The 16,735-nt window shown below is 36.2% G+C and overlaps 1 protein-coding gene across 1 annotated transcript in view; it reads left to right on the top strand.

Annotated features, from left to right (window-relative positions):
• Positions 1 to 4,398: 4,398 nt before the first annotated feature.
• The window catches only part of LOC146452139 (uncharacterized), a gene marked incomplete at its 3' end in the record, with an annotated part of 30,450 nt that continues 18,113 nt past the window's right edge, over positions 4,399 to 16,735 (top strand). The window contains exons 1-4 of the mRNA XM_085098180.1: positions 4,399 to 5,425; positions 10,453 to 10,561; positions 10,982 to 11,115; positions 12,574 to 12,705. Coding sequence (XP_084954306.1) covers positions 10,474 to 10,561; positions 10,982 to 11,115; positions 12,574 to 12,705 — 354 coding nt within the window. The remainder of the gene's footprint in view (positions 5,426 to 10,452; positions 10,562 to 10,981; positions 11,116 to 12,573; positions 12,706 to 16,735) is intronic.

Genomic DNA, 16,735 nt, shown 5'->3' on the forward strand with positions numbered 1-16,735 from the left:
AAGTTCCCTCCTCATTCATACGCCATTTCATTTACGTGCCGCAACGAGTTGATTATTAATGTTTGTAACGGAGATGAGCGTGAATCAGTTTGTTTGGTCAGTCATATTTAAGCTTCAAATGGTCTGCAGTGACAAACAGCGGCGAAAGGGGACCCATCAAGACTCCGTTCCACTTATTTACCATAGAGAAAGAGAGCTTCTGGATTATCCTGGTTTCGACAGTTTTAATCTGGTTCACTCATGTGACCAATTTGTGAGAAATCATGCAGCAAGTTTTAACAGAGGGAAGCGTCAAAACTGGACAATTCCGGCACGCGTGATGGCTCTTCTTTCTCTCGCGCACCTCCCACTCAACTCGTGGCTTGTGTGGAAACTTCTCAGTAGTTAGCAGACTATTATTAGAAAGATAAACCAATGCAATGTAACTGTTACCCGGTCATCGTGCCATCCTATATCGGTTGAAAATTATAAATTTAAGATTAAAAAGGTTTGGCACAGCATTGATTAAGTATATTAGAACTGAGGAGTAAGAATATGCGACGCGACTATGCACCAAAACGTATTTATTATAGTAAGCAAGGAGATCTGTAGACAAGCAAAAGTGCATCAGGAATAAAACATATTTCTCAGAGATTTATGACACTGATAAACATACAGAATTTGAAATTGCAAGCTATCAGAGCACATTTTTTATTACACCAAAACGTCTGTTTTAATTCACACATGGAGTACATGGGCTGCAAAACTTAATCTGCCGAATTAGACTGATCGAGACGCTTGTCTTTTGTGTGGGTAGTTAAGCGAAGCAGTATCTACACCGGAGTGTCCACCGCTGCTTAACTAAGTGTCGCAAAATGCGGCAGACTCTGTCGGAGCAGAACAATTAAAAAACAAATCGATCCGCACTCCAACCTTACTAATCAATTCGTTTCAGCACGTCAGTAAAATGGCGTTCGAGTCAGCCCTCTGTGAACAATGGCGACTGGTAAACAAAAAAGATGTGCGCAGTAGTTGGTGTTTGAGAAGATAGTTATTATAAAGGTAGAAACTATTAGTTTGACTTTTGACAATTGATGGTAAAGCACTTCTTACATTAGAAACTGAGTCCTGTTGCTCCAGAAAAATATAATTGGTTATACTTCTCACGAAGGAGTTTGTGTTTTCGGTAAACGTGTTGTCCAGAAGCGCTGGCGGAATAAATTGAATTTTTTCTGCATACGACAGTTGTTATACACCGATAGAGGAAAGAATGGTTTTAAAAACGAAAAGAAACCATACAAATAAGATAGTTAAAGTTATCTTTTATTGTATTGTACAAGTCTGTGTGCCATGTCGCAAAAGATGTGGTTCACGACATTGTATTTTAATTTATTTCAAGCCTGTTTGCCTACTCGTCACAATGGCGTCGAAAACCGTGATAAGGCCTATGCATATGACAGTTGTTATACACCGATAAAGGAAAGAATGGTTTTAAAAACGAAAAGAAACCATACAAATGAGATAGTTAAAGTTATCTTTTATTGTATTTCACAAGTCTGTGTGCCATGTCGCAAAAGATGTGGTTCACGACATTGTATTTTAATTTATTTCAAGCCTGTTTGCCTACTCGTCACAATGGCGTCGAAAACCGTGATAAGGCCTATTGAATTTTTTCTGCATATGACAGTTGTTATTCACCGATAAAAGAAAGAATGGTTTTAAAAACGAAAAGAAACCATACAAATAAAATAGTTAAGGTTATCTTTCATTGTATTTCACAAGTCTGTGTGCCATGTCGCAAAAGATGTGGTTCACAACAGCTAATTGTAGAGCTGAGATTGTTTCAACTAGCACGACATTTTTTTTAATTTATTTCAAGCCTGTTTGCCTACTCGTCACAATGGCGTCGAAAACCGTGATAAGGCCTATGCATATGACAGTTGTTATACACCGATAAAGGAAAGAATGGTTTTAAAAACGAAAAGAAACCATACAAATGAGATAGTTACAGTTATCTTTTATTGTATTTCACAAGTCTGTGTGCCATGTCGCAAAAGATGTGGTTCACGACATTGTATTTTAATTTATTTCAAGCCTGTTTGCCTACTCGTCAAAATGGCGTCGAAAACCGTGATAAGGCCTATTGAATTTTTTCTGCATATGACAGTTGTTATTCACCGATAAAAGAAAGAATGGTTTAAAAAAACGAAAAGAAACCATACAAATAAGATAGTTAAAGTTATCTTTTATTGTATTTCACAAGTCTGTGTGCCATGTCGCAAAAGATGTGGTTCACGACATTGTATTTTAATTTATTTCAAGCCTGTTTGCCTACTCGTCAAAATGGCGTCGAAAACCGTGATAAGGTCTATTGAATTTTTCATGCATATGACAATTGTTATTCACCGATAAAAGAAAGAATGGTTTTAAAAACGAAAAGAAACCATACAAATAAAATAGTTAAGGTTATCTTTCATTGTATTTCACAAGTCTGTGTGCCATGTCGCAAAAGATGTGGTTCACAACAGCTAATTGTAGAGCTGAGATTATTTCAACTGGCACGACATTGTATTTTAATTTATTTCAAGCCTGTTTGCCTACTCGTCACAATGGCGTCGAAAACCGTGATAAGGCCTATGCATATGACAGTTGTTATACAGCGATAAAGGAAAGAATGGTTTTAAAAACGAAAAGAAACCATACAAATGAGATAGTTAAAGTTATCTTTTATTGTATTTCACAAGTCTGTGTGCCATGTCGCAAAAGATGTGGTTCACGACATTGTATTTTAATTTATTTCAAGCCTGTTTGCCTACTCGTCACAATGGCGTCGAAAACCGTGATAAGGCCTATTGAATTTTTTCTGCATATGACAGTTGTTATTCACCGATAAAAGAAAGAATGGTTTAAAAAAACGAAAAGAAACCATACAAATAAGATAGTTAAAGTTATCTTTTATTGTATTTCACAAGTCTGTGTGCCATGTCGCAAAAGATGTGGTTCACGACATTGTATTTTAATTTATTTCAAGCCTGTTTGCCTACTCGTCAAAATGGCGTCGAAAACCGTGATAAGGTCTATTGAATTTTTCATGCATATGACAATTGTTATTCACCGATAAAAGAAAGAATGGTTTTAAAAACGAAAAGAAACCATACAAATAAAATAGTTAAGGTTATCTTTCATTGTATTTCACAAGTCTGTGTGCCATGTCGCAAAAGATGTGGTTCACAACAGCTTATTGCAGAGCTGAGATTATTTCAACTAGCACGACATTTATTTTAATTTATTTCAAGCCTGTTTGCCTACTCGTCACAATGGCGTCGAAAACCGTGATAAGGCCTATGCATATGACAGTTGTTATACACCGATAAAGGAAAGAATGGTTTTAAAAACGAAAAGAAACCATACAAATGAGATAGTTAAAGTTATCTTTTATTGTATTTCACAAGTCTGTGTGCCATGTCGCAAAAGATGTGGTTCACGACATTGTATTTTAATTTATTTCAAGCCTGTTTGCCTACTCGTCACAATGGCGTCGAAAACCGTGATAACGTCTATTGAATTTTTTCTGCATATGACAATTGTTATTCACCGATAAAAAAAGAATGGTTTTAAAAACGAAAAGAAACCATACAAATAAGATAGTTAAAGTTATCTTTTATTGTATTTCACAAGTCTGTGTGCCATGTCGCAAAAGATGTGGTTCACGACATTGTATTTTAATTTATTTCAAGCCTGTTTGCCTACTCGTCAAAATGGCGTCGAAAACCGTGATAAGGCCTATGCATATGACAGTTGTTATTCACCGATAAAAGAAAGAATGGTTTTAAAAACGAAAAGAAACCATACAAATAAAATAGTTAAAGTAATCTTTCATTGTATTTCACAAGTCTGTGTGCCATGTCGTAAAAAATGTGGTTCACAACAGCTAATTGTAGAGCTGAGATTATTTCAACTAGCACGACATTGTATTTTAATTTATTTTAAGCCTGTTTGCCTAATCGTCAAAATGGCGTCGAAAACCGTGATAAGGTCTATTTAATTTCTCCTGCATATGACAGTTGTTATTCACCGATAAAAGAAAGAATGGTTTTAAAAACGAAAAGAAACGATACAAATAAGATAGTTAAAGTTATCTTTATTGTATTTCACAAGTCTGTGCGCCATGTCGCAAAAGATGTGGTTCACGACATTATTTTTTAATTTATTTCAAGCCTGTTTGCCTACTCGTCACAATGGCGTCGAAAACCGTGATAAGGCCTATTGAATTTTTCCGCATATGGCTGTTGTTATTCACTGATAAAAGAAAGAATGGTTTTAAAAACGAAAATTAACCATACAAATAAGATAGTTTAAGTTATCTTTCATTGTATTTCACAAGTCTGTGTGCCATGTCGCAAAAAATGTGGCTCACAACAGCTTATTGTAGAGCTGAGATTATTTCAACTAGCACGTCATTGTATTTTAATTTGCCTTTACAAAACTGTGTTGCTTATGAAGTTATATGGACGTCACGAAAAGCCTTGGAACTGAGCAACTTTCATAAATGGAAAACTTTAGAGGCCAATAACGCGTGTCATGGTATTTTCTAAGCTTTCATAGCATTAGCCTTTTTTTTAATTAAAAATGCTGTCCGTGACGGGATTGGAATTCACCCAGAAAATTATTCATAAGTACTGTATCCTAGAAATATAAGCATATATTAAAGGAAAAAGAAGATCTTTGAATTTCCTTTAATCATGGAAAAACTGCACCACAGGCGAATTATTGTGGTTGAATCATAGCCATAGAATCTTGTTTGGGAATCCGCGATCTGCACACTCTAAACGACACTCGTTTTGCTGAAGATCTCATCCGCCCAAATCCGTCCATATTTTAGAAAAGTGAAAGTCGTCGGCATGTCAAGTGGAGAAATAAGTCCAAAATGCGATTATTTTAAAATGAATTCAGCATAAGGGTATTATTTTATTACCAAGAGATGAGCTATGGTTTGGTATGACTTTGGCGATTGCTATTTTCAAAACCACTTCTTGTTCTACATTTTAAGAAGCACAAGTGCGCGTCTTACTAGAGATATTTTTCTTTGTACCAAACGCCAAAGGGACTGGGGCTGAGAGTTTCCTTACCCTTGACTCTTTTCCAAGGGGTTTAAAACACGTGGCGTGCCAATCTTAGCTTGTTTTCCTGTTATGGAAACTTGAAACTGTTAATCCTCCAAATGACCAATTGCTCGTCGATAGTCGATAAATGAGGTCATCGGCATCCAATGGCAGATCTGCATGTCAAGCTGTCGTGTCAAACAGCCCCCACCCTATGAAATCATCACCAACCAATAGCAAAGCGACATGTCAGCATTGTCCACACCCTGTTCTTTTAAACCTTTGTGCTTCTTTACTTTAAGGACATTGTCTTTGGGGAGATCGAAGGATCAACTTGATTTGAGGTAAGTTCTCTAGAACGTAATAAATTTAAACTACACTGAGGGTCAGAATGACGATATCTTATCCTTCGCAAGATGTGTAGCTTTCAATTTATACCGAAGTGGTCAACAGTGCCATAAATTACTCTTACGTGCTGTACTGTTTTATTCAGAAGAGGTTTATGATTAGTTAGGAAGGCTAGAATTATGTTGTCTTTGAGTCAGCATTTCAGTTGCGTTAGAGAGTTGTTACTCTATCGTATCGAATGAAGTTGCAATTGAAGTAAATTATATATTTTATATTTTTCATTCAAAAAAATCTCCAGTTCTTCTTAATTCGTGTTCGTGCGCGTAACTTGTTCGCTCCGTCATTGAAGGCAATCCAGCTGTGAGCTAGCGCACGCGTTGGTCGCTCTCTCGCCTGCGGACTCTTCCGTGTAAGTTGTAAGTAACTGAGGCTCGTGTGAGCCTCGTTTTCTCACTCAATAGTTGGAGTGATCCCAAATCAGACAAAATTTTGACCTAGCAAAAATTAAAAAAAAATTATTTATGTTGCGTTTTATTCCATTATTTAGATTACATTAGATTGTTCTATAATTTAATCCCCTTTTTTCCTTTAATCTGTTTTGGTTGATGTCCGCATTCTGCCTTGTCTGAATACAAAGATAATTCGTATACTTCCATTGTTCAGTGTTCCCAAATTAAATAGCGAATTTTAAGACGTTTAAATGATGGACCTCCATTATTCCTGCGTCAAATAAATTATCTACAGATAGTTTAATAAATTATCGCCTACAGGGCTGAAACCCTTTTCTTGGTATCTCTTTTAAAAAGAGCATTTTTTTTATGATAGGCTGTTTCGTACTGTAATGAATGTTCTTTCGGAGCAGAAAATACCATTTTAACGTCTTGTTCTTAGTAGCTGCTTTTTCGCTTTAAGGCATAAGAGTCTAAAGTTGTTCACCATAATAAGCCCTATAGAAAGGCAAAAAAACATAAACTCAAGGTCAGAAAATATTAACAGAATACCATGTAAAGAGAGGAAAGTTATAACTATTTAGAACGAAAAAGATATATTTTTAATTGTTTTTATCTTTGGAAAGTAGTGTTGACGCATCTGACTACAACTGCACAGATTTAGAAAGTAGGAGTATTGCATTATTATGAAAACAACAATTTGTAACGTCATTGAATAATCATAACTGTTTTAATATAAAAAAGATGGCGCACGTGACTTGATGTTTCTATGGAAACAAGATTGGGAAACATTTCGATTGGCACAAACAACGAAGTTTAATATTAGTTCTGTTAAACCTTTATATGTTACATTATTTTGACTCTTACCGATTGTTTTGGACAATTTTAGAACAATTCGGGTCGACTTTTTGTGATTAAGGACAATTTTTTTTTTATCGAGATATAATTACTTACTTTACAATACTTCACATTTCATAGTTTTATGTACACACACACACCCACACACCCACAAGGCAAAATACAACACTGGTCTTATCCTTCAAAGAACTGCCAATAATTATCACAAAAAAAAAAGTTAATCAGTACCATATGTAATTTTTTTAATTAATACAAATTTACTTTTACGATGGATAAGACAACGCAAACTACAAAATTAAGCACAACTGGAAAAAGGGCCGTATGAACTGCTCTTTAACAGAGACCAAAGTAAATGTTTATAAATATAAATTCAAATTCATGGAAACTTGCTCATACAAGTCATGGGAAAGAGGCCCAAGAAAGGATAGAAATAAATGATTCCCATTTAGTTTAATGTTTTAAGAGAGCGTCGTTTTTGTCTGCTATAAAAAGTTCTAAATTGTAAGTAGTTGCTACTTTACCTATAACAACATCCATGGATGGATGGACTTTATCCAACACCAGTAAATATTAAATGTTCGGCAAAAGTACTATATGATTAATTGCTTTGAAATCTTTATCGATATCAAATTTACCAATTGCAAGAGGCACGTCAATGAGGGAGATTTCCGCTACTTCATCTTCATAAATAGTTATCCATAATAGAACCTCTTACCAAAATAAATCAACAATTTTGCAGTAAAACAGTAGGTGCTTGAGGGATTCTTCTTCTTTTTTACAGAAGGTGCAAAGGGAAGAGTCCACAATTTTAAACGCAAACAATTTATATTAAAAAAAAAACCATAACTTTGTGTCTAGAGTAGCATTAAAAGGTAAAGAATAAATTTTCTTCCATTCAACTGAAAGATGTAGGTATTCAGTATTTAGTCTGGCTTGAGCAGTAGGTGTGGTAGCTTTGTGTGAGCAGAATTCCTTATAAAGAGTTTTGGAGGATGTGCTTAGAAGATCTACTATCTCTCCCTATACAGGTAAAAGGAAAGTGTTTTCACTGAAAGGGTGCAGGTCTGTGAACGTATTTTCTTTGATGATAGACCGCCATTCACCTGGTATAGCATTGACAATACCCATCAACGAAAACAATTGACTTGGCGATAGCCGAGCTCTAATAACTTTCTCGCTTTAAAGGAAAATACGATCCTTTGATACCAAATCACCTAGTTGATACATGGATTTTCCTTGGCTAAGTATATTCTTATTATTCAGTCCAAATTACTTGGTTCATTACATCCTCATAAGTAACAACATTCCTCTTTACGAGAAAGGACCATGCATCAAGACATTCGCTATAAAACACAGGAAGAGCGACTGGTAACTTACGCGTGTTAAACTGACACTTCAGAACAAACCTGCTTCCTATTTTCCCCAAATAATGGTCCAAGAAAAACGTCCATTACGTCTTCCCCTAGTCTATCCACCTTCAAAAGAAAGCTTCTTGATTTCCTCACTTAATTGTATGAAACGTCCGACTCTGTTATGTCTTAGTTTATAGTCTTACCACCGTATGTTAAAAAATCTAAATACAATGTCTTTACTAGTCTTACAGTCCTAACATATCTCCCAGGAGACCTCTCAGTATAAGCCAGGGGGTTTCTTGAGGTCTCCTCGCCACTTTTTACTTCTTCTTTTACTATTATTATTCACTCTAAACTTATGTAACATCCTAGTCTATTATTCACTGTAACTTTCTATGATTGTATGCCGTGGTGAATAAATAAAATAAAATAGAATAAAAAATAGTCGTCAATGTACTTCTTTAAGCAAATAACTCTTTGAGCTTTGATCATACATTCTATATCGAGCATTTTCAGACTGCCTTGTTGAATATCATTAATTAATGCCGTACGCATACCTTATCCTTGCCGCTCCAAATGAAGTAGTAAAATTAACGACATATCGAGAAATCCAAGATGGCGGCTTTGAACAATTGTCACTACGTGCCGCATCCCCTTCCCCACTTCCCGCTTCACGTTAGGGGATGTAAAAAAAAGCCCGTCCTGAACTTAATAGGGTTAAAATCTTCTGAAAAATGAATTTTTGGAGATGACAAAATATGAAATGCTTATAAAGACTATTACAACAGTTATTCCAAAACCTTTCAAACCTTACATTGTTTCCTCTCTTGATACATGGCACATTTTTAAACGAGGCGAATATTTGACTCATGTTTATAAGCATTTATCTGTCGCATATTAAATATTTGAAATATAGACTTCCTGAAGTGTTATTTTGGCAATAATATGTGGCTTTTAATCAGCACATTAATTTAAACCCTCTTGAGATGAGAATAAATCTAGTACCTGCGCTTTAAAATAAAATTGCTTAACATTTGTCATCCTGCTCAGATTCACTCCTTGATTGTCTAATGAACTACCTAAGAGCTAGGGTTGAGCAAAAGCCGCTTGAAAGTATTTTGCTTTCTCGGTTCAAGTCGCTCAAGATATTTGGCAAATTTGGCTTCAATTTTGGTCGCGCTATCTCACCACATTGAGAAGGTCGATATATCTGATCAATTTTTGCCCTGTTTTAGAAATTGAAAAACAGCCAAAATAAAAGAATGAATTGTTAATAACTTATCGATCAGTGTCACGAACAAAGTCACCGAAGAAATGTGTTTTGGCTCTCACTTGCCATTCTGGCAAAAGTACACTCTTATTTGAAAGCTGGTAATTTGACTATTATTGCTGACTTAGCTGAATTAATTTAGAATTTCATTGACAGTGACTTCGTGACCTATGGATTATATATCCCCTTCCTCAAAACAATAATGGTCCACCACGTCCTCAGATATAATGGCTTAGTTTCCTCTGGCTCAATGGTAGGGAATCCAGACTAGTAAAGGAAGGTCACAGTGTCGACTCCTGTTGGGGGAATTCGGATTATAGGGTTTCCGACTAGCAAACGGAAGAACCTCCTCCTACGGTTAAAATTTGAATAATCATGTTTTTCGTCATATGATAAGCCACATAATTTCTTGAAGGCACGGCATTGGAACAAACTTGAACATTCTCTGGGGCCATGTATTTTATCCCTCAGTTATACACATGTATACTCGATAAAAAGTGCGAGTTCTCCCAAATTGACTTCAGTCTCTTATTAGCCTCTTACGCAGCATCCAGAGCATTAAGGCTGTTCATTGCAACTTGCAGTGAAACTTATATAGCCGGTGAAAAGCTACTTCCCTTTATTAACAACTTCCCTTGCAACCTAAGCCCGATTTCCAGCCGCTGTTCGGGAAACGAGCCCGCGCTCCTTCTCTTCTTGGGGAGGAACAAAGACCGGACTAGAGAGAGCGGCGGAAAAAAATCGAGCCTACTTGCAACCACGATCTTAGATATCTGGATTTGTCCAACCAAAATTTTTTGTTCCAAGCGAAACACGTAAATAATATAAAAACGAACATTTAATAAGTAAATCGTGAGCAAGTTTGAAAACTATTGGAACATGATTTCACGTAGTTAGCCCCATGCCGTGCTAAACTTTTACCAGATCAATCTTAGACCATTTCTAAGCTACTGATGCTTAAAGTCAGAGTGGACCCTTTCTGCCACCCTCTCTCATGATCAGGAAGGTTGAAGATATGACGCAATTAGTCCATTGGAAGTAGTTTGGGTGATCTCCCAGCCGACTAATTTACTGAAATTTCCTATCCGTTGCAGTCTGCGATCAAGTTTGGGGATATGAAAGCTGTACCTGTCATACTGTGGTGTGTGCTTATAGCAATCTACTGCTCGAACGCGAAGAACGTACGGAAGAGAAAATTTACAGGTGTGTACCTCCTTGATTAGTGTAGAACATATTGCGATATAAAGCGATTTCATGATGACCTAATGGAAAACTCATTGGAAGTATTTAACAAAAGGTTCATTAAACCTTACCCCACTCTTCTTTCTTCCTGGCCTTGTTGTTTGTGCTTGCTCCTTTAAACATAATAATTAAGGAGATAATATTTTATAGCTTGCTAATACCTAACACTGGGAATAGACTGTTCTACTTCCCTCAGCAGCTGAAGTCTGATAAATCAAGATTGTCAAATCAGTGATAAACGGGTGATATTTTCGGTAACATTCCTATATTTGGTATAATTGGGAAGCTTGCGCACTGGTTAACACACATTCATGAATCCTAATTTTGAGAATGTCTTCATTGTTCCGTTGAACCTTATTAACTCTACTCGTTGCGCTTCAGATTTGGACTCCAACAACAACGATGCTCCTGAAAATATGAGCGACAGTCCTGTCATACAAAACATGGATCAAACCACAAGTCAACAGAGTGAGGCAGATAGTGCAATGCCTAGCCAGAAATCCAATGAACGAGAGGTAAAGAGGGATAAAATTACACTTTGTATAGTTAAGAATGATTTGATTCAGTCAAAACACCGTAAAAATGTTTTCTATAGATAAGGTTCGACACAACTTAAAGTTAACAAGTAAAAGATTACAAGGGTCGGCCAATTTCATAGACAAAAAGAAGATTCAAGTTTACAAAAAATATTATGAGCGAATAACAGCTAATGCTGCTAACTGCACTAAACACAACAGCGTTAAGAGTGCCCATAGTTACAACTCTAAACAGTTACTTACAACAACCAACATTTAGTATTTTTAAAAGATTTTTCACCTCGACAGGAAAATTACAAATTCACAAATGACCAGCTTAATTGAAAGAGCGCTGCACCCACATCGCAGAGGTCATGGGATTTTTGTTCAGGCTTTATTTTCGAAAAACTACTTAAGTTGCGTGCATAATAACTATGGTCATAAGTCACTTAATATTCATCTTTTATTCGCAGCTGTTAAAATATTTGTACGTATTTCATATATTCTACTCCAATAACTTCACCTCGACGGAATTTACGAATTCGAAAAGAACCAGCTCCCAGTTCGCTTGATATCTCAATTGGCAGAGACCTGCACGAGTCTCGCAAGGTCTTGGGTTTGGTTTCAGTGAAGTGACATATAGGCATAGTTGGAGAAACAAAATGCCAGTTCTCCCAACAGGACACCAACCTATCACATTCCAGTTGGCTAGGTCAGATGTTCTACCAATGGGGTATACCAGACTCGTGGGAGTTAGACCATTAAACTAGGTTTATGTGACAAATAACGAACATTTAATATAACCGATCAATGACAGCCTTCGAGAGTTACCAATGACTGCAGTAACTACCAACGACTATTAAGGACTACTGACAAAATCCATAAAGAATTCCTAAAAACTAGTTATACACAAATACTCACAAACACTAACAACTGTTAACAGCTAACAACAAGTATTAACATTTCCGAATGGCTAGTAACAAAACTGCTTGACAGCTACCCACAGGAATTGACACCATGTTACCTGATGTTAAACTATGGTGCTGTTTTCAAGTGAGTGTCCAGAGTAATTTCACATTTGCCTGTATCACTTGCGACTCGTCCGGGCAATTAGGTGCTACAATACTGTTAACAACTAATGTTTTCAAGCAACAGCTAATAATGACTGGAGACAGCTATTGATGGATATGCCATCTTAAAAAGGGGTTTTCCAAAAGACGAGATATGTGAACTAGCTTATTGACTCTAGGCTTGCACGATTGGGAAGAATGAATGGTAAAATACGTGCTTTTTTTCTGGTGCAACTTTTACAAAGAGAACATGACCCTTTTTAATTTAACCTTAAACCTGCTGAGACACTTTTAAGGATAACTTTAAATTGCTACCATTACCTTCAATCATAAAGTTTAAGTTAAGTTATCTCGATATCTGCACTGCTTTCATTTAATTTGAACACAGAAACGCGTGCCACCTGCCGTAGCAGAAGTTGGAACGGAGATATTAACGGATGTCATAAAGCAAGCTATTGAGAAGCAAATGCAGAACATAGCAGAAGCACAGGCAAAAGCAGAAGCGCTCGTCGGAAGAAAGGTATCTTGTAACAAGGCTATGGGAGTTTTTATTCACACGGACACGTTTTCAATACATACGTCTCCACCATTGGTTTGAAAAAACGCTTTTCGTTAGAGAAAAATTTTGTTAACAGAGGAACGTCTTAAAAATGATCTTAATTTTGCCTGCATTTACTTGTTAACCGCGGAGAATTTTCATTTGTTCATTCGACGTCGTAATCATTTATGTAAAACGTATTCCATTAAATCAATTATCATTAAACTTTTGTGATAAGACTACTATGCCATCAAGAAGGCAAGAGAATTCTTGAAGCTGTTCTTGGTATTTGAAAATCCACAAAACGTCTGCTAGAGAAAATTGTAATCAAGCAATAGATGGAGCATGCACGAGGGGTGTAGGGGGAGGGGGTACTAAGGTATATTACGACAGGGATGTGCAAATGCCAAGAAATCGGTAGCCACCCCCCCCCCCCCCCCCCTTTCCTAAAATTATAGTGGGATGGATTCTAACCAAAAAAGCCAGTCCAATGGCCCAGAACGTGACCTAAAAAACGTTCCATTTGAACTAAATGACCGATGATGGGATTGTTTGACATAAAATTGAGCTTTCGCTACAGTTGTCAACTCACCACCCCCAAACTGAAGCTGGAAGGTGAACACGGCATTCAGTGAGGTTGGCTGTAGTGTAATAATTATAAATCTAGGTAAAAGTCAAGACATGTGTAATCCATCGCATTATCTGTGCTGAGAAATTATGCCGACCAAAATAGAGCAACTATTGTACCTGTCTGTCGCGGAAAACATTTAGGATTGGTGGTTTCAAATGTACAAACATTTTTTTAACCTACTAATTTACCTTGATTTTTCAATACATAATACTTGGATAATCCTTGGCTGAATTTCGGTTGATCAGCTGTTTCTTTTAATATAAAGATTTACCACATGAAAGAGCATAACAGTAATGCAACAAAGCAGTTGGGTTTTTTTTAATGAACACAACAATATACATAATGAACAAAGTCAACTAATAACATTACAGCATACTATACAAAAAGCACGAGCTATCAATAACAAAAAGATAACAATGATCAGGACGGCGAGGGTTGCCATCAAACAGAAGAGCAGTTTTCAGTTTTCCATTGGCATTCAATTTTCCTCTGTAATTCTACAGAGTTGGGCGTCTTAAAAAGCATTTTACAAGTGTATAGATAATATTTTGTGTATAACAAGAGAATATCCAGTCTGCGTTCTTGGGCGTTCGTCAGCTTGCAGTTTTCATCTTTTATATGGAAAATAATCTGTTCATTCAGGGGAGTAAGATTTAAGTTACTCACATTATTGAACCTATTCAAGATATCAGTGCAGATTGAGAACGTAACAGGACAGTGCAAAAAGGTGTGGAGTATAGAGTCTTGCTTTGAACATTGAGTGCATTGATCGTCGGCTGTAATTTTAAAACGTTTCAGTTCTCGCTTGGTAAAAGTTATCCTATGCAGAAGCTTAAACAAAAACTGCCTTAATTTATTGTCTTTAGTTATTTTGCATATCTTTTTTTTTTCTTTTTTAACACTTTATTGTACCAAAACAATACAATACATTTTTTATCATTTATATTGCAGAAAAAAAAACCACTACATTTACGTTACAATTTGCACCGCATTTACAAAAACAATAGTATTTACAATACTGATCGCATAGAACCGCATTATATGCTCACAGAAAAAAAATGTTCAAAGTTTCACTTGGAATTTAGATTTATGTTTTTCCATATAAAGATAGCTTTATAAGAAAGGCAAAGAAAGCTTGCCAGATGTATGCTTCCTCTGTCCTTGATGCAGTATAAATATCGTATTTGGCTAAAATCATGCAGAGGTTTAAGCCAAGACGAAGGATGGGGCAGAGAAGGAGATTGCTTCTGAATTTTTTGTGTTCCACCAATTTGTAAAATCGGCCCAAAAAGAACGCAAGCACTAAGAACAAGTAGCAAAAAGATGTTTTAAAGTTTGTTTCTCGGTGCAGAAATGGCTCTGTTTACTTGAGATAAGCGCATCTCTAAACAAGGTGGCATTAGTGGGCAAGATGTAATGTGCAATCTTGAATTGAGACATAGCAAGTCTAGTATCTTTTATGACTTTAAAAGGGATACTGTGAATAAGACTTGTTCTTTGCTCACCAAAGCCAGCATTTTTCATTCATTCTTTTTTCGGCAGTGGGTGCCTCAAATTTCATCTTTACGTCAAACTGGCTGGCCAACTTGCAACAAATTTTGTTTAATGGTGTTACCGTGTCTTTTGTTAACTTATCTTCATTTTTCGTCTTCAATTTTTTCGATCCATTTTTTAAGGAATGCGTGGCATAATCCATGGTATCTTAGAAAGTTTGTCTTTATTGAAAATTTAGATGAAAAATCGTTGAAGGTTAAGAAAGAGCTTCCATGGAAGACGTCGCGAGTTGTAGTCACACTTGCCTCATGCCACTGTTTATAGTAGATAGAGTAAAGCCTTCAATTCTGATAAACCTGTCATTCCATATTTTTTCATTCAATATTTGTTACTTGAGTTCAGGGCTACGACAGTTTATTTCTTGCAAAGCCTCTAGAGCTTCTTCGTAAAAAAGTTAATGGTGATAAATCACTAGAAAGATATTTTAGATCAAAGTTACGTTGGAATAAAAAACGACCACCTATAGGCTCAGTTTAGATATTCCTTTAGGAATATGAGACCAACTAGCAGCAGGGGTGCTTTCATTTAACCGCTTGATCCACATTACCTTGAGAGACTTGTTGATTATTCCAACATCGGGTGTATCAAGTCCTCATTTTTCATTTGGACCTATCATAGTTGTATGCTTTATTTTAACTGTTTTCCTCCATAGAAAATTCCTAATAACTTAAATTGGTCAACTGTGTCAATAAATTTATGGGGAAATGAAAGCATAGATGTATTATAGACAAGTTTAGATGATGCAAGGCTTTTTAAGATGGTTATGAGGCTATGCATATAATGAAAGGTTTCTAGGATATCATAAATTTAACAAGGTTTGCATTGAGGTAAGCTTTTCTTCAAAGTTTTTCTGAAAAGAGACTATATAATTTGAAAAATGGATACCAAGCGCAGGTGCAAAATCTGAAGGCCAAGCAGTTCCAAAATTTTTTGTTTTGTTATGCCGATTAGCACCTAACCACATTCCTTCAGTGTTGCTCAGATTTACCTAAAGGCCAGAACACTTTTGAAACTCGTGCAACAATTTAAACACGTTTTCTGCGGAAGACAGGTCTGACACAAACACGGTGGGTTCATCGGCATATTGAGAGACTTTAAGTGACACTTTCTCTAAGAGCGGTCCACTGCGTTTCGGGTCGGAAAAAAGTTTGCCCTCAAACTTTGCCCAGTAAATCATCTTGGGTCGTATGCAAATGAAATGAATTTAGTTTTTGGAAATACGTTAAAATAGATTTTTTACTGGCCACAACAGTCAGAGCGGTCGAGGACCTAAATTTGGGCGTGGCGAAAATAGAAAATTGCATAAAATTGATGAGCTCGCTGCTCGAAAACCAGGAAACGCCACGAAAATTCATTATAATTCCTAAGTAAAGTGGTCCTTCAAAGGTATGAAATGCATATTCATTTTCATTTGTTTTAATTTTTAGGGTCACAAAAATTGATATTATTAACCCTTGTTAGAACGCTTTCTGAAAACCGGTGAAAGTACCCTGTCTTTGCCGGCATTTATTTCACAAGTCCAGACCGAACCATTCTAAATTCCAACTGAACTTTGCTAAACAGATGTTAGAAAGCACAGAAATATAAAAATACCTTGCGCTTTTTATCTTCCTTGATCACAGTGACTTCGCACTTTTGGTGCTTTTTCGAATATGACACCCACATTATGCAAATGAGGTTGTTGATCAAATTCAGATTGTTATAAAACAAAACATTCTTAATCGCTAAATTTTGCCATTCTAAATTAACTACACCGAAAAGCACACAAAACTAAAACGCATAAACGGGTTTAACCGTCTAAAAATGCTTTTAAACTGATGAATTATT

Source organism: Pavona decussata, unplaced genomic scaffold, assembly GCF_977016875.1.
Source record: "Pavona decussata unplaced genomic scaffold, jaPavDecu1.1 SCAFFOLD_380, whole genome shotgun sequence".
NCBI lineage: Eukaryota > Metazoa > Cnidaria > Anthozoa > Scleractinia > Agariciidae > Pavona > Pavona decussata.